Raw genomic sequence first — 19,088 nt, 5'->3', positions numbered from 1 at the left:
AAATGACTAGGCAAAGATAAACTGTTTATCTTCTAATAAAGGGAGATACTAATACGTATTCCTTCAGAACTCTATTGTCACCAGGGGTCACAGATGGAAGTCTAATTAGATAGAGAGCCTGGGGGTGATTGTTATGTTCTTATGGTCTTAAAAAGAAGACTAGAGGGGCTTCCAGGTAGCACAGCGAGTAAGAGCACCAGCTCCAGTGTTGGGATGACCTGGAGATCAAACCCCGGGCTCAGACACTTAGCACCCACCCAGAAACACCTGGCCGTGTAACCTTGAGCAAGTTACTTAACCCGGATTGCTTCAAAAAAAAAAAAAAAAGAAGACTAGAAAGGAAGAGGGGAAAGAATATACTATGGTGGGGAAATGGATGTGGGGGAAATTGTCTCATAATTAGAGTGCACAAATAGAAGACTATACAAACAACAAGGAAGAGAACCACACTCTCATCTGAACTGGTGAAAGGAGGAAAGAATAAATACATACTGAGAGACATAGAGAGGAGAGGAACAGAGCAAGGAGAGAGTTGGATACAGAAATACATCATACTTAATTGGGGGAAAGGAGGTAAAAGGGAAGTGGAGATAACTGGGAGGGCAGATTAAAGGAGGGATTAATTTCAAGCAAAAAAAAATCCTTAAAAGGGGACAGGAAAACAAAGAGAAAAAAAAATTATAAGAGTAGGGTTGAGGTAAATACACAATAATTATAACTGGGAATGGGAATGGGATGAGCTCAAGTATGAAATGGAAGAAAATAAAATGAATTTAAAAACACAATTCCATAATATGTTATTTTCAAGAAACAAACTTAAAACAAAAAAGATGCAAACAGAGGTAAAATAAGGGGCTGGAACAGAATTTTTTATGCTTCAACTGAAGTTTAAAAAAAAGCAAGAGCAATAATCATGATCTCAAACAAAGCAACAGCAAAAAATAGGCCTAATTTTGAAAAAATAAACAAGGAAAATATATTTTGTTGAAAGGTACCACAGAGAATAAACTGATATTGATGGTAAACATATATACACCAAATAACATTACATATAAATTAAGAGAAAAGTTAAATGAGTTAAATAGACAGCAGAACTATAAAAACAAGGGATCTCAGTTTAATCCTTCTCATACCTAGGTAAATCTAATCAAAAATAGATAAGTGAACAAAAATGACCTGAATGGAGTTTTAGAAAATTTAGATTACCATAAGACTCTGGAGATTATGGAATGGTAAAAGAAATGAGTGTGCATATTTCTCTCAGTGGTACATGACACCCTCACAAAAATTTATTATGTTTTAGGGCATAAAAACCTCACAGATAAATATGAAAAAGTAGAAATATTAAACACACATCTGTTATGAATAATGCAATAAAGTAGAGTTAGTAGAGAGCCACTAAAGAAACTATAAAAATTAATTGGAGACAGAATAACAATTCAAAAGAACACATGTAAAAAAGAAATCATAGAAACAATTGCTAATTCTATTAAAGATAATTATAACAATAAGACAATATACCAAAATTTTGGAGATGAAGCCAAATCAGTTCTTAGGGGAAATTCTTTATCTCTATAAACTCTTTCATCAATAAAAAAACAAAAAGTAGTTCACTGACTTGAGCATACAAATAAAAAAAATAGAGAACTAACAAAATTAAAACCTCCAATTAAAATCCAAAGTAGAAGTCTTGAAAAGAAAATCAAAAAAGAAACTGAAATAACTGAAAGCAAAAATAGTATCCTAAAAAATAGAACTAAGTGTTCTTTAAGCACACACATACATACACACTAAAATGGATAAACCATAAGCTAATTTGATTTAAAAAAAACCCAATTATCAGTATCAAAAATTTTAAAGGAGAATTTACAATGAATAAAGAAATAAAAGAAATAACTATGAGTTATTTCACCTGATTATATGCCAAAAAACTGACAATCTAAATGAAATGAATGAATATTTACAAAAATTCTCTGGTGGGGGTGGCTAGGTGGAACAGTGAATAGAGCACTGGCCCTGGAGTCAGGAGGACCTGAGTTCAAATCCAGCCTCAGACACTTCCCACCACCACAACAAAAATAGCTGTGTAACCTTGGGCAAGTCACTTAACCCCAACTGCCCTCCAAAAAGCAAAAAAAGAAAAAAAATGCTCTGGTTAATGCCAGAGGGAATAAAGAACTTAAATAACCTAATCTTAGGGAAAAAAAATTAAACAAGTTCTCAGACTCAGTGATACCACTACTAGATCTGTACCCCAAAAAAAGGAAAGAAAAAAGGGGTCCATATATGCAAAAACATTCACAGCAACTATTTTTTTTGGTGGCAAAGAATTACAAAAGGATGGGGTAACCATCAGTTGGGGAATGGCTGAACAAGTGTTGGTAAATGACATATGAGTAGGATGGAATGATATTACTCTATAAGCAATGATGAAAGGAATCGTTTCAGAGAAATCTGGGAAGTTGTGCATGAACTTAAGAGTGAAGTGAGCCAAACCAGAACAATTTATACATTACCAACAATACTGTAAAGGCAAACAACTGTGAAGGCCTAACTTCGAACTCTGATCAACACAATGACCACTCACAATTCCAGAGGACTCGTGACAAAACATGCTCCCCACTTCCTGATAAATTGATGATAGCCTCAGAGGGCCTGAGACACATTTTTCTTTACATGACTAATGCAGGAATCTGTTCGGCTCTACTGTACATATTTGTAACAGGGGTTGTGTTCTTCTTGGTTTCTCAGTTCCGGAGAAGGGAGGAAGAATAAAATAAGAGGGAATTTGGAATGAAAAACAAAATATAATTGAATTTTTTAAAAAATATACTATGTACCAAGCACTGGGGATACAAATGGAATAATGAGACAGTCTCTACTTTTAAAGGGTTCACATTCTAATTGGGGAGATAACACATATAGGAGAGAAAGTTCAACTAGAAATCAATGAAAAGATTCAATAGTCCTTAGACTATGGTGGTAGAGAAAATATTAATATCCAAGGATCTGAGGACTGCAGCAGCAAGACAGATGATGAAGTCTGGTAGACAGAGGGAACAGTGTAGGGTAGATGGTTAAGGCCTAGTGATTATCCTGGTGTCCCCTTAAAAGATATAATTTACTGGTGGATTACTCATATTGATGATCTGCAAATGACTGTAATACCTCAACTATATACCTCTCCACATCCAGTTCCAAACAGAACATAGATCTGGGATCCCAGTTAATAATGGTCATAAATACTTGACTCCATATGTGTGGAGATGATGGAGGCATGTCTTGAATGAATGAATTAAAAAGCATTTAGTCATTTAGTAAGTGATTACTATATGCCACACACTGGGCTAAATGCTAGAGAAATCATTCCATTAGTAATTTAGCAGAACTAACTCCTGCTGTTGGGCATGGTAATTAAAAACATGACAAGAGTTGCTGCCTAATGTCCTCTTAACAACCCATTTCAAGACACAATATTTTATCTGCACAACATTTTCAACTTAACCATATCCTTGAGGGTGAGGAGTTACAACACCATCAGGTTGTTAAAAAAAAAAAAAATATATATATATATATATGTATATACATATATATATATATCCCATTCACAAATTCCTTGATCAAACCAGGTAAATAGAGACCCATTGTCAGAAATGACACTTATGGGTGAAAAATAATTAGCACAAAGCAGCAATTTTTGTAGAATTTATTATTTTGCAAAGGAATTTATGATAACTAAATTCTTCCTCTAGAATGGTCCATCCAAATAAATATATTTTTTAACTGAAGTCTCCTTGTCATCTTCCATGGAAGTGAGGAGTTAAACTAAGAGGCCTTGTGTTAGAGCTGCTGAGAAATATATTTTGTTGGGAGCCAACTTTCATTCTAGGAAACTGACCTGTTGATGGTTCCACCAGCCTAGGACCAGAGGAGTTTTCTCTAGCCCCTAACACAACTTACTTGCTTCCCACAAGGGAATCTGGTTCTCAGGACAAACAGAAGACACAATACCAGCTCCTAAAGACCAAGATACATGTAACTCCTGACACCAGGAAGCCAAGGAGCTAAACCACCAGACACTAAGAACCTGGCTTCCTTAGTGTACCTATTTTTTTTTTAATCTTTTATTTATTTATTTTTAGTTTTCAACATTCATTTCCACAAGATTTTAAGTTACAAATTTTCTCCCTATCTATCCCCTACCCCCACCCCAACATAGCAAGCTCACTGAATACCCCTTCCCCCAATCTGCTCTCTCTTATAGCCTCCTCCATTCCCCTCTAACTTTCTAGTAGGGCAAGATGGGTTTCTATGCCCCAATGCCTGTATATCTTATTTCCCAGTTGCATGTAAAAAACAATTTTTTTAACATTTGTTTTTAAAACTTTGATTTCTAGATTCTTTCCCTTCTTCCCTCCTCACCCAGTATACCTATTTTTATACAAGCTTTCTCTCACAGTCAAGTTGCCCAGACCTGCAGTACAAAACACAAAACCCTCAGCATACTAAAACAGGATTAGCTCAGAAGCTGATAACCAATAACAAGGGATAAGAATCCTTTACTGGCTCTTTCTTCCAATCAGGTTCTTTGGGGCCATGGCAGTCGGTGATGATGCTGCACTGGAACTGGAGGCAGGAAGATGAGTTTAAATTCACCTTCACATGCTCACTAGCTGCATGACCCTGGGCAAGTCACTTGACTTTTATTTGCCTCAACTGTAAATTGGAGCTAGTGAAAACATCAACCTCACAAAGTTGTTGAGAGGATCAGATAATATAATAATTGTAAAGCACTTAGCATGTACAGTGCCTATTACATAATCGGTGCTATTTAAATTCTTACTCTCTTCTCCCTCTCCCACAATCAGACATTGCTGACCTAGGGGTGGTTATAAGGATCAAATGAGACAAGGAAGGCAGTGTTTTGTAACCCAAAAACCCATCTAAATGGAGTCATTATATGCTCTGATCCTCATCAGTCTCTTCAATATCCAAATCAATTCTGTGCTGCCAAGCAATTTTTAGTCAATGTGATCATGTAAACAGTCACCAGATGTCAAGTCAAATCAACCCAAGTTTAATGAGAGCATACTATATGTCAGGGACTGTGCTAAACAGTAGGGACCCGCAGAAAGGCAAAAACACAGTTCATACCCTCAAGGAGCTCACAACTAGGGAGACAATATGTATGTAAATAGTTAAATAGATAAAAAAAAAAAAAGAACTCTGAGAGTAGTACTAGGGACACTGGGGAAAGCCTCCTGAAGTGAGATCAGAGCTGAGTCTTACAGGAAGACAGAAGTGAGGGGGAGAGGCACCCCAGTAGAGTTGTACAACATATAGAGTAACCAAGATCACATGAGGTCTGCCTTCTGGAATAATAATGTGGTTTCTCCATAACAGACATGCTTCACCAGTGCATAACTCATGTCAATGTCTTGTGAATGGTTTTAATATCTAAAAAAATCTTTCTCTATTGTATACTCTCCCCACTTCTAGTTCATTCATCAGACAAGCTGAGATACTGCAAAGTTAATAGTAGATGTTTTGTACTAAAGCAAAGTGTCTTCCATTCATTTAAGGGCCTATGTGTATGGTACTGGAGATGCAAATACAAAAATATATAAAATATATTGTTAAAATACAAAAACATATCCTGACCTCAAGGTGCTTACATTCCAGTGGAGGAAAAAATATAACAGGCATGTAAGAAAATACGAAATATATACAAAGTTAAGACAAAGAAATATTTGAGCTGAGCCTGGTAACATGCTAGGAATTCCAAGAATCAGAAGTGGGGAGAAAGTTCATGTCAGACATAGGGAATGCAATATTGCATTACTCAAAATGGTCTTTCCAGAGCCACAAAGGCAGGAGATGGGATACTGCTTACAGAGAAGAGCAAGTAAGCCACTTTGGCTGGTCCACTGAATACAGGAAAGGGAGTAATACAGCACACCTTCAAAAGAGCAGGTGCTAGACTATGAAAGGTATAACTGCCATCCTGAAGAGGAAAATTATTGTAAGTTATATCATAAAATTATTTTTAAAATTATAAAAATGTTCTTGTGTTGATTGACATAATTTACACACCTGGTTCTTCTAGCGTTAGCCATTATGAACTTCAATTTCCCTCTTTGTACTTCTTAGATACTTTTCTAGATGTGTGATCTCATTCATGGGGTTCTGCCCCCAGTAACATAGAGCACAACATAGCCATACTTGGCCATCATGTGACACTCTCCTCCATGGCCTCCCATAAATCAGTCACAGGAGCTCCATCCAACATGCCGGAAGGCTTCCTCTAGATCTCTCTGCAGTGTATAAATATCAATGGAGCATGTGGGCTGTCTATCAGTCATTCCCCCACACTATATGATTAGACCACTTTTTTTAACCAGTTCTTTTTGTTGTAGGAAAGAATTGGAAACTGAGAAGATGCCCATCAACTGAGGAATGATTTAACAAGTTGTGGTATATGACTATGACAGAAACTGTTGTGCTGTAAGAAACAATGAGGACAATGGTTTTCAGAAAAGCCTAGGAAGAGTAAGTAGAACCAGGAGAAAAGGTTTATGTTTTCTTTCACAACATGTCTAATATGGAAATATATTTTGCATGGCTACACATTTATAATCTATTATAACATGGCTTGACTCCTCCATAAGTGGGGAGGGAAGTTGAGAGGGAGAAAATTTTGAACTCAACATTTTTTCAAATGAATGTAAACAGTTGCTTTTATATGTAATTAGAAAAAAAAAACCGTGTAATGTGAAAAGAAAGAATATATATTGTCACTTATTTCAGCGAGAAGTATGAAATCAGTAAAGCAAGATCCAATTTCCCCAAATCCATGTAACCCATTCTCCTCTTTGTGGACAATTATTAGCTCAGTTCACTGTCCATTGTATTACCTGTTGAAGATAAATATACTTACTGATGGATAAACCCTAGAGTTTGTCCATCTACCTGTATGTCATAGGAATATGATCCGAACATATGACTTCATTGGTATGGGGAGCTACCAGGGAGGAACCTCTTGCCTAATGCCCATTGTCACCTTCTTTTTGACTTATAGTCTTATAGAGTTTCCTGAAGCAATAAAAGATTAAGTGACTTGATCAAAGTCACACAGGCATTATGTGTCCTAACATCAAGGCCAGCTCCCTATCCAGTGCACCATGTGCTCTGCATGACATACTAAAGATCAACTGTACAATCCTAGGCATTCTTCATCCTACTGACTTTTTTTCTGTGTGGGTAGGTAAGACAATTTCCTTTGATTATGGATCTTATTTAGGAGGCACTGCAATGCTACAGGGCATGACAAATTCAGCACAATGTCATCCACAGAAGTTGAAGGACATCGCCATCTAAAAGGAGACCTGCTTCAATATTAGAACCCACATTGGATATTCTCCATGATAGTGACTAACACATTTGGAGAACATCACCATCAATGACCAAAGGGTCATGAAACAAAGTTATCTTTCTTGTTGTCCTCTCTTCCTTTGACCCTTGGACATTTTAAGCACTGCACAGGAGACATCTTGTTAAGAGGGTAGCCTTGGTGCTGTGAATAGAGCACCAGGCCTGGAGTCAGGAAGACCAAACTTCATGAATTCAAATCTGACCACAGACCCTTACTAACTGTGTGATCCTTGGCAAGTTACTTAACCTTGTTTGCCTCAGTTTCCTTATCTGTACAATTAGCTGGAGAAGGAAACAGCAAACTACTCCATTATATTTGCTAAGAAATCCTGAAATGGGGTCACAAAGAGTCAGACCAACTGAAAAAAAGACTCAACAACAATAACAAAAACATAAGTCCCTTAAAATTAGGGACTATTTTTTGTCTTTGTATTTAAAGCACTTATCATAGTATCATGTACAGAGCAGGCACTTAATATTTGTTGAATTTGCCAGATATTCACACAATCTTCCTCAGATCCATATAAATATCTCAGTATGTTGACCCACTAGAGTCAAAATTCCACACTGCACTCAAAGCCATTTCTGAGTACTGTCACAAATACTGTAATATTCTGAAACACCTTGCCATTAGCTACCTTTTTTGTCATTAATTATTAATATGACATAACCCTACAGTTTATTTTCTGTTGTGTGAACAATCAAAATGACCCTGTTTGTAAAGTATATAAGAAACTATTGGGGCAGCTAGGTGACACAGTAGGAGAGCACTGGCCCTGGAGTCAGGAGGACCTGAGTTCAAATCCGGCCTCAGACACTTAACACAAAAGCTAGCCATGTGACCTTGGGCAAGTCACTTAACTCCATTTGCCCTCCAAAAAGCAAGAAAAAGTATTATAGTTCTTAAGTTCCTCTCTGATAGATGCTGAAATGGGATGCTCTCAAGCCACCCCTTCTTACAGAATCATCACTCCTCATCCTTGAATATGCAAGCTGGGCATTTGCAGCCTGAACTACAGTTGGCCTATCTATAAATCTACCTCTTGCTATGTTATCTACAAATATGGCAGAAGATGCTTTTCCTGAATTCCATTGAATTGGTATCTGCCTGCATGTGATAGACAATATTTTTTAACTTCTTTTGAGAGGTGATAAATCTCAAATTAGAATCAATCAAGAAGCACAAATGTTTCATCACAATTTCTATCTGCAATGTAATCCTGCAGGATATCAACTAAAAAAAAAAAACAACGAAATTGTGAGGCCATGTGTATCAGCTCCAGGATATAAGTAGTAATATCCTTATCATGCTGCTGATTCCTTTTGTGAAATTTAAATCTCTACACAGTGACTGATAACATTCTGCTGTGATGTCACTGTTTTTAATATTTCTATGAGATCATTAAATGTCTTAAGTTCATAGAATCGGAGATCTTAATTTGAAAGAGACTTTAAAGATAATCTAATCCAATGCCCTTATTTTATAAATGAGGAGACTGAGGCATAACTTGTCCAAGATCCCAAAGGAAGTAAATAACACATCTTTTGACTTTAAACTCAAACTTCTTTCCATTACAATAATGTGAATGAATCAGGGCATGATGAATATAGGGATCTTCCATCAGTACATTTTTTCTAATCCAAACAATAAAAGATAATGAATTTGGCTCAGAATTGACCAGAAATAATTTTATTACAATGTATGTCCTGGTCCTAAAAACCATCGGCAAAAAAGCATTCTTCTATTCAAAACCATCTATCTTGTTTTCTTCAAGATAGGAAGAAATTCTCTCTACAAGATAGGAGGAAATTCTCTCTACATAAGAATCTCAGGCTTCTGGCTGGCTGACAACATAATTCTTCAATTTCCTCCAAAGCAACCAATTTTAAGTTCACTTTCTATTTCAGTTCCAAGGTAGAAGCCATATTCACTTGTGAGTTGGTCATAACTTGCAAGAAAGTTACACTGCCCCAAAATGTTCACATTAAAGTGCCCAGCCTTCATCACAAAGAAAGTGTTGCATCAGATATCAGTAAATAGTAAAGGGGATTAGCAGGCCTTAATATAGCAGTCTAATTTATTACTGCAGATTGCTTGGGGCAAAACACTGTCCTGTAAAAACATTATGTCATAGAACTATAGAAATTAAAATGAAATAAAAGACCAGCTGACACTCCAACTCACAAAAAATAAAAGCAACAACCTTGTACCCCAGCATCTCTGGCATTCAGACGTAACAACACAAACCATAGCAAGAAACATAAAAGAGAGGAGGGGAAGGACAAAATTTTATCATTTGATACTCATTAACATACACATAACAACCTAGGAAGATACATACTACAGGAATTATTATCCTCATTTTTTAGATGAAGAAACAGAGGGTGACTTGCCCATGGTCACATTACTAGGAAGTATCAGAAGAGTGATTTGAACTCACATCTTCCTGTCAGAAATTGGTAGAAACTGAAACCAAGGGAAGAAAGGGACAAATTAAAATGGAAGGGAAAAGGAGAAAGAAGAAGAAAAAGTATAAGGGAAGGAAGGAGAAGGAGGAGGTGGGGGAGAAAGGAATACTTACATAAAACTCAGGTTTCTCGATCTTGTGGTTTCTGATAGCTTCGGCAACTCCAAGATTATATGCAGCATTTTTCTGATTTTGTTCTCTAATGGCCAAATTTTTAGCCTATAAAAAAAGAAAATAAATATGTACTAAAATATGGATCTGAAAAAGGCAACCCTTTGAGCAACCAATGTTCAGCAAAAGCCTGCCTTTTAGAAACGGCAACAGCCCATTAAAATGACACCCTAAGTAACAGAGCATGCCCAGAAATGTTCTCTTCTGAATTGAATTAACATTTATTAAATACCTACTATATTCTGCATTGGAAGAAGTGGAATGATAAAATAAACAGCATTGAAAAGATACATCCAGCTGTTGCTGAGCAAGAAGAAAAGACAGAGAAAAGGAAAGGAAGGAAGAGATTGGGAGTTTAGAATTCTTTCAGCAAGGTATATCTTTTAGAGTTGCAGACTGCAGTGTGCATTAAGAGCTTTACAAGAATCTCATTCCTGATTAGTATTTAGGCTAGGTGAAGCCAAACAATGAAGAATGTTTCCGTTGAAAGACTCCCAGGCACCATGAACAGGTGTAACAGTCAGGCAGTTTACTGTGGAAATAGTAATATTCAAGAAAAACCTAAATAACTAATGATCTCCACATCAACAAGTATTGAGAGCAAGTGAATAATTCTAGTGAGTAGCAGATGTTGCACAATGTTTTTTGGTTTTTTTCCCAAGGCAAATAAGCACTAAGTGTCTACAAGATGCAGGTTGGTCTTCTTATTGGAATATAAAGGGCTTAGAAGACATTGATTCTGGACAAAACCCTAAAACTACTTCTTTGTAGGATATTTTGTGATCAATTTTTTAAAAGGAGGCAATTATGGTAAGTTTTAATTAGGTCAATAGGAGCAACTATGACAGATTAGCTTCGTTTCCCTTTTCAACATTCTTTTTTTTTTTTTTTTGCTTTTTGGAGGGCAGTTGGGGTTAAGTGACTTGCCCAAGGTCACACAGCTAGTTTTTGTGTTAATTGTCTGAGGCTGGATTTGATCTCAGGTCTTCCTGACTCCAGGTCCAGTGCTCTATTCACTGCACCACCTAGCCACCCTTTTTTTTGACATTCTTATTAGACTAGTAAATTAGGGGACCATTTTGAAAATTGTAAAATTTTTATTGTAGAAATTCTAGCATTTTGAAAATTCTCTAACAATATTTCTGTGGAGAAGGTAGACAGTTGTACATTTGGTGACATTATGACTGAGCTCAGAGAAAGGCAATTAATGAAATTATCTCAATCTGGAAGGAAGTCTCTTAGTACAGTGCTCTACAGACAGGTCTATGATGAAACCTGTTCTGTTCCTATTCTTTGTCAGTGACTTGGATGAAGATGTAGCTGAATTGATCTCTAGATCACATAAAGTTGAAAGGGATACGTAACTGGATGAAAAAACTGAGATTCAGAAAATTGAGTGATAAAGCTCAGGGAGGGCGACTAGGTGGCACACTGAGTAAAGCGTGGGCCCTGGAGCCAGGAGGACCAGGAGTTCGGTTCCAGCCTCAGACACTTAACACCCACACAAAAAAACTAGCCATGTAACCTTGGGCAAGTTACTTAACCCCAATTGCCCTCCAAAAGGCAAAAAAAAAAAAAAAAGAGAGAGTGATAAAGCTCAGGTGAGCTAAGGCTAATGAAGAAATTTAAAGATAACTAAAAGGAACTTTTAGCTACATCACTACTAGAGGATCAAAGATGAGATGGGACCATTAATGCAAGGGATGGAATGTTGATAATTGAGAAAAGAGAGAAGGGAGAGCTACTCAATTCATATTTCACATACATTTTGTCTGTCATGAAGAATGGGCTTCGGACTGGAAAGGAAGAAAATGAAAATATCTAAGAGGTAGGTGATAATTCAGGTTAACTAAGGGGCTGCTGGATAGGGACTAGACCTGTCATTTCATTCATATAGGAAATACCTGGGGAAGGAAATTGCTTCTCCCAGTGCAGGTCAACACCTTCTCCGAAACCTAGAAAATTACCTGGAATTCGGAGAGGTTAAGTGACTTGCTCTTTGTTATAGAGCTAGTATGTGTCAGGGGCAGGATTTCAATGGGGTCTTTCTGCTTTCATGGCCAGTTCTTTAGTCACCATGCCACACTGATAAAAAGATAAAAGAGAACCTGGCTTCCCCTAATGGATTTAAGTCATATGGGCCCCATGAACTACATCATCCTCTATTGCTTTTCTTTTTCATTGCAGATATGATTGTTGATCCCTTGTCAATGATCTTTGAAAGATCGCGGATGAGGGGAGATATACTACAGGATAGAAGAAAGGCAAATGTTACCCTGATTTAAAAAAAAAAAGAAAGATAGAAAGCAGAGTCTAAAAAGCTATAAGGTGTTTGAATTCAGTGCATGAAAAATTCAATCCCTGCCCTCAAGAAACTTACAATCTAGGAGCTAATGCATATATTTATGTGTGTGTACATACACACACACATATGTAGGTGTCATAAAGGACTATAAAAATAGAATATGCTAAGTAGATCAGGAGCTTATAAAGAAAGTATTATTGAGGAGAAGTGAAACAAAGATGAATTTTGTAAGGGAAAACAGGGAAGGCTTCATGGAGAAGATAGCTTTTTAACTGAGCCAGGAAAGATGAGGTGTTAAGTAGTCAAAGACAGGTGACGTGCATTTTCAGGGTAGGGAATGGCATGGGTACTTATCCACCTAAAGCTATTCTGATTCATAACTTTGGGAGGCTTTTAGACAATTAACCGGTCTGCTATTGTTGTTGTTGAGTAGTTTCAGTCATACTCGACTTTTCATGACCCAATTTGGGGTTTTCTCAGCAAAGATACCGCAGTGGTTTGCCTTTTCCTTCTCCAGCTCATTTTACTTGCGAAGAAACTGAGGCAAAACGGGGTTAAGTGACTTGCCCAGAGTCACACAGCTAGTAAGTGTCTGACGCTGGATTTGAACTCATGAAGATAAGTCTTCCTGAGACCAGGCCCAGCACTCTGTGCCCTATGTCTCCACCTAGCTGCCATGCTGGGATACCTGATGTCTATAGAGGGCCTCCTGGTCTTTCAGCATCTGATATTGCTGTATGATCCGGTCATCTTCTATTTCCTTCCTTTTTCTCTCCTCGCTGCAGTACACTGGTACATTCCGTTGGGCTCGTTGCAAGCATACATAGCACATCTCCTAAAACAGCAAGGCGAAGGGGATATGAAAGTGACTTACAGCCTTTCCTTTCTCCCCACCCCACCCCACACCTCCCATCCCTTCATCCAGCCAGAAGCTTTGTAACTCTCAAAAGATTTGTGGTCACCAAACCTTTTTTGGAAGAATACTACTTACTAGTAACAATTATCAATAATGAAATTTGTTTTTTACATGGGGCCACAAGATGCTTTAAAAAAAATTATTTAGGAGTTACACCTCCAGGAATTAATATGTGATGTCATGGAAAAGAGAATTAGTAATTCAAATTATTGGCTCTTTGTGCCCGTTATCTGAAGCATCTCAATGAAAACATAATAATGGAAAGAAAATAATCATAGCACTCTCTTTGAAAAGCAGGAATGAGATATTAAAGAGAATCACTTTGTTAGCTTGGTTTTAAAGATACTACCTGTCCTGCCTTTACGTGGCCCTGGCAAAGTGGGACGATAGCAGTTTTCAGCTTCATGTCCATATCTGCTTTCAGAGAACCTGGTGATTTTAATCTAGAAAAATGAAACAAATCATCAGTTTTTCTTTAATACAATCTCTCCCCTGTGCTGAATATTCATTTCTGTGCATTCTGATGGAAGCAAACTTCTGCAGAGAATTGTATGGTTAGAAAGGATTGTGGAGATCATTTAGTGAAGTCCAACCTAGTATTTTGTCAAGTGATCCCCCAGCCTTTACTAACAGAGCCTCACCCTCTGCCTACCCACCCCCTTCCTCACTAAGGAAGCCATTTCATTTATAGGCAACCCAAATCGTTAGGACATAGAACTTTTTATTGAGCAAATATACCTGCCTGTAATTTCTAGCTATCATTCCCAGTTCTGCCCATAAGCCAAAACAGAACATATTTAATCACTCTCCAAAATAACAACCTTTTCAATCTCTCAAGACAACAATCACGTCCTATTCCCCAGCCTCAAGCCCTCTCTTCTTTGGGCTAAGCATCCCAAGCTTCTCCTACCGTTCCTCAAGTGAAATGACTGTGAGTGCATTCACCCATCTTGGTCACTCTCTCTAGTTCCTCCAGATGTGGAATGATCAGGACAGAGCCAAGCCTAACTAACCTCCTTTTTTTTGAACACTATGCTTCTTTCAGCACAGCTGGGTGGTTTAGAGGACAGAGTACCAAGCCTGCAGTCAGGAAGACTCCTCTTCCTGAATCCAAATCTGGCCTCTGACGCTTACTACCTGTGTGACCCTGGGCAAGTTATTTAACTTTATTTGCCTCATTTGTAAAATGAGCTGGAGGAGGAAATAGCAAGCCATTCCAGTGTCCCTGCCAAGAAAACCCCAAATGGGGTCATAGAGTCAGACACAGCTGAAACAACTCAAAAACAAATGCTTCTTTCACAAAACCTAATATTGCTGATTCACTTTTTTCACATGAACAGCTCTCTGGCTATGCTGCCCACATCCAGTACTTGTGTAAGTTTATTTTTGAGCCCAAAGGTAGAACTTTACATTTATTTATCCCTTTTAAATATTACTTTGCTTGTTTATAATCTTTATTTTGGTACTGATAGTTTGATAAATCTGTAGTAGTATCAATATGCACATGACTCTACCAGTGCAGATCAAAATTAATCCATGCCTTTAAATGAGGTATCTATAAAACACAACACAGGGCCTGGTACAGGGTAAGTGGCTAATAAATGAGTGTTCTCCCTTTTTCCCCTTCTTAATGCAGTGTCATTCTGGTTCATGCCCTCCTACATTCACAGACCACCTACCCATCATTGCTGGAGGTCTTTTCCTCTAGTTCATTTAATACAAGAGTGACACCAGTATTCACTAACTTTCATTATCTGACTGTTTCTAAAATAATGTTCTTTATAGTGATTTGTAAACTGCCTCTCTATGGCCTCCTTTACAATGAAAAAAATATAAATAATAATAATTGATGTTTCTGTAGCATTTTAAGTTTATAAAGCAACTTTCTAACAAACATCTACCATGAAGTAGGGGGGAAAATGACAGTAAGTCATGTTACCTTACTACTTTCTGATTTAATAGCCCTGTGAAGTAAATTAGTTGTCAATGGAAAGTTATGACCATTTTAAAGACAAGAACACTGAGAGTCAGATAAATTAAGTGACTTACTTAAGTTTATGAATCTAATAAGTAATAAACCCAGAACTAGAATTCAAGTTATCTAACTCTACCATTCTCTTGCCTTTGCTACACCATGCTGCCCTTCATATTATATGTCAGTACAAATCAACAAATATGTACAAAGTACTTATTATGTTCCAGACACTGTGCGAAAAAAAGAAAGAGAGAGAGAGAAGAGAGGGAAGGAAGGAAGGAAGGAAGGAAGGAAGGAAGGAAGGAAGGAAGGAAAAACCCTCACTGGATTTGTCCACCTTGGCAAGTTATCATCTTGTACTTCTCCTGCATTTATTTCATGGTTAAAATCCTTGGGAAGGCTGTTTATAACCCATGCCTCCAATTCTTTTTGCTCACTTTCTTCTTAACTCTCTGTAGTCTGGATTCTTACCTCATCATTCTACTGAAACTGCTCTTGCCAAAGTCATCAATAATCTCTTCATTCCCAAATCTGACGGTCTTTTCTCGATTCTAATCTTTCTGTCCTTCTGTGCAGCCTGTGACACTGTCAATCACCCTTTCTACTTGACACTCTCTTCTAACCCAGGTGAGGAACCCTGCGGCTTCCATTTGGATTCAAAGGGCCACACTTGAGCACCTAGAAGGCCACATAAGGCCCTGAGGCCAAAAGTTTTCCAGCCCTGCTCTAAGCTTGCATAGCCCTTGCACTCCCCTGGTTCTCCTTCTACCTGTCTGACCACCCCCGTTCTTGGTCTTTGCTACATCTTCATTGAGATCTTGCCTTCCTCTGCTTTTTGAAACGTGGGATGTTTCCTGGTTACCAGATCCATAGCACCTCTCCCATTTCTCCATCATTCTGAAAAGGTTATCAGCAACAGTTCAGCAATCCTGTTTATATATTCTTTCCATACTATGGGATATAATATAGTCCAGGCCTGGCTACTCAAATTCACTGAGGCCAGTGATGCTCTCCATATACCTGTCTTCTCATTCTGAGCTTCGTCATTCCATCTAATCTAGTCTGCACCCTTTTTACCAATATGAGAAGCATCTTCCTGGTAGTGAATTTGGTGTTCAGCATGTTATTTAGGCATCCCTTTTGTCCAAACTGATTCGTTATCTCTCCCCTCCCCCAACTTTAATTGCTTGAGCAGAGTGCCCAGTCCATTCCCAGCAGATAGTGCTAGACTTCTAGGCAGAAAGGACCTGGGTTCTACCAGGTTCTAACACCACCAACATTTATTAGCTGATGACCACTCAGCCTCTCCCAAACCAGTTTCCTCTGTCTATAAAGTGAAGTAATATTCTACTTATCCCAGATGGTTGTTGTGAGGGATGAATGAAATAGATTACTTTCAGTGCTTTGCAAACCTGAAAGTGCCATACAAATATCAGCTATTATTATTGTGCCCCAGAAGGGAAGAATCAATTCTATTTCAGCACAAGACAAGAAAATTACTTTACTTCTCATTTTCCCACTCTCCTACAAATACAAATGCACCTTAGCCAAGCCAACATAGACAAGTGGCAGGATCCTTTGAAGTTACTTAACATCTATAATACCATATGATCACATTGACCATGCTATATCATCTGTGACCAACATAAACACATGCAGAAAAGCAACCTGACCGTTGAAACCACTAACAAGGCATGACTAGAGAAATGCATCTGGAAAGCTCTCCAACCTCTCAAAGAGAATCCTCCCCCACTTAAGGGGAGGTATGTTGATCACTGCCCCATTTAGATTTGCCTTTGCCCTGAGAGGAATGTGGACTACATTAGTCTGTGGAAAACAATTCTCTCTGGATTAATAGCTATTTGTCCTTAAAAACTGCAATGCTTTGAATCCCTTTGGACAGTTGTGAGTCAGCGTCCTGTGCTTTTTAAATAATCTCACCATAGAAGAACAAGCGGGAGTCAGATTGGCATAAAGCCCCCAACTCTCCCAGACAATATTCATAAACCTAGAAATAAGGTGCACTTTCTGAAATGGAACAAATCCGTAAAATGGATACTCATCAGGTCCTCAATCTTTTGAACAACTCAAATCCTCAATATTATAATTCAAATTCAACATCCCTTACAAATTGCATCAATTTCATAAAAGAGGAACACCCATTAAATGTTTAATAGCAGCTCACTTTGTATCAAAGCTTTTATGCAAAGCTTGTAAACTGCTTTTCCTACAGCGACCCTGAAAAACAGGAGGTGGCACATTAGACAAGAGTGCCTAGCCTGGAGTCAGGAAGATTCATCTCCTTGAGTTCAAATCTGACCTCACTTACTAGGTCTGTGAGCCTGGATGAGTCACTTAGCCCTGTTTGCCTCAGTTTCCTTATCTGTAAAATGAGCTGGAGAAGGAAAAGTCAAACCACTCTTGTATCTTTGCCAAGAACACACCACATGGAGTCACAAAAAATTGGACAAAACTGAAAACAACTGAACAACACTATTATCTCGATTTTTCATGTGAGAAAACAAAAATTCAAAGAAATTCTTCTATTTGCTAGTGCTCCCCCCCCCACTGCCAGTGACATTGTACTTATTTTATAAATATGTGCATAAATATAAATATATTTCTCTGTCTCTCTCCCCCTAGTTGCACACAAGCTCCTTCAGGGAAGACTCATTTTTTTCTTTATATCACCAGAGCCCAATACAGTGCCTAGCTCACAGTAGGCATGCTGCTGCTGGACTCCCCCAGGCAGTACCATGCTGTCATTAATCCTTTTCCTTCTACCAACAGGATACAAAATTTGACATAACACTTTCTTCCAGATAGGCAGGGACTAAAAATATTTTTAAAACAAAGGACTATTTTACTTAATGTTGATGTCTTCAAGAGAGCATTTGTATGAACGTGAAGTTTCTCATTTCCCAGGAATGGGAATATTCAGCTTACCAGTTTTGATTAGTCTCCACAGTGCTCTGGTTCAGAAAGGGATGTTTTTAACTTGAGGATGAATAGATATAGCAAAAGAGAGAGAAACTAGGACAAACAAAAAAGGAATATAGGAGTTGCTTTAGTAATCTAGGTACAAGATAAATATTCATGATGATGCTGATGAGAAAACAGTAGAGTAGCAAGGACAAATTTTACATAGATCATACATTGGGTCTATATAAATAGCATCCAACAAATCAATTAACAAGCATTTGTAACAAGCAAGCAATGTACTAGGTTCTGGCAACACAAATACAAAAATGAAACAGTCCTTGACCTTAAAAAATTTACATTCTAATGGGAGGGAGAGGGGAGACAACATATACACATAAAAACATACACCCAACACACAAAAAAAAATCAGATAGAAGACAGCTGGGGCAGGAGAGAGGCAATAGCACCTGGGAAAGGGAGGAACTAGGAATGGCCTCATTCTGAAGGTGTCATGAACTGAGTCTTGAAGGAAACCCCAGACTCCCAGAGACGGAGGCAAAGAAGGAGTACATTACAGCCATGGGGTACAACCAATGTAAAGGCCTGGAGGTGAAAATGGAGGACTGTAGATGAGGAACAGAAAGGAGGCCAGTTTGACTTGATGGTAGAGTACACAGAGTGGAGTAATATTTAATAAGTCTGGAAAAGTAGGATGAGGACAGAATTTGAAAATCAGGATTATACATAATTATAACACACAGTAACTAGACCTTGAACAGCCTTATAATTCTCCTTCCGTGTCAAGGTATTTGTATGCTAATAGTGTGTAATCTATTCACCTAAGAATTTAACTCCTTTCTACAAATAGGTCCAACTCTTTCTTCCTTAAAAAAAAAAAAC

At 37.9% G+C, this 19,088-nt stretch overlaps 1 protein-coding gene across 1 annotated transcript in view; it reads right to left on the bottom strand.

The window, feature by feature from the left end:
* The window catches only part of CCDC81 (coiled-coil domain containing 81), a 71,229-nt gene that overhangs the window by 11,960 nt on the left and 40,181 nt on the right, over positions 1 to 19,088 (bottom strand). The window contains exons 8-10 of the mRNA XM_069071068.1: positions 13,641 to 13,734; positions 13,064 to 13,210; positions 10,014 to 10,118 (exon numbers count right to left, since the gene is read on the bottom strand). Of these exons, the coding sequence (XP_068927169.1) occupies positions 10,014 to 10,118; positions 13,064 to 13,210; positions 13,641 to 13,734 (346 nt within the window). The remainder of the gene's footprint in view (positions 1 to 10,013; positions 10,119 to 13,063; positions 13,211 to 13,640; positions 13,735 to 19,088) is intronic.

Source organism: Petaurus breviceps, unplaced genomic scaffold (genome assembly GCF_028583685.1).
Source record: "Petaurus breviceps papuanus isolate PSGF00001 unplaced genomic scaffold, PetGlider_PUasm1.0 90823, whole genome shotgun sequence".
In the NCBI taxonomy this organism is placed as follows: Eukaryota; Metazoa; Chordata; class Mammalia; order Diprotodontia; family Petauridae; genus Petaurus; species Petaurus breviceps.
The sequence above is the reverse complement of the archived record's forward strand: the minus strand, read 5'-3'. Positions and strand labels throughout refer to the sequence as shown.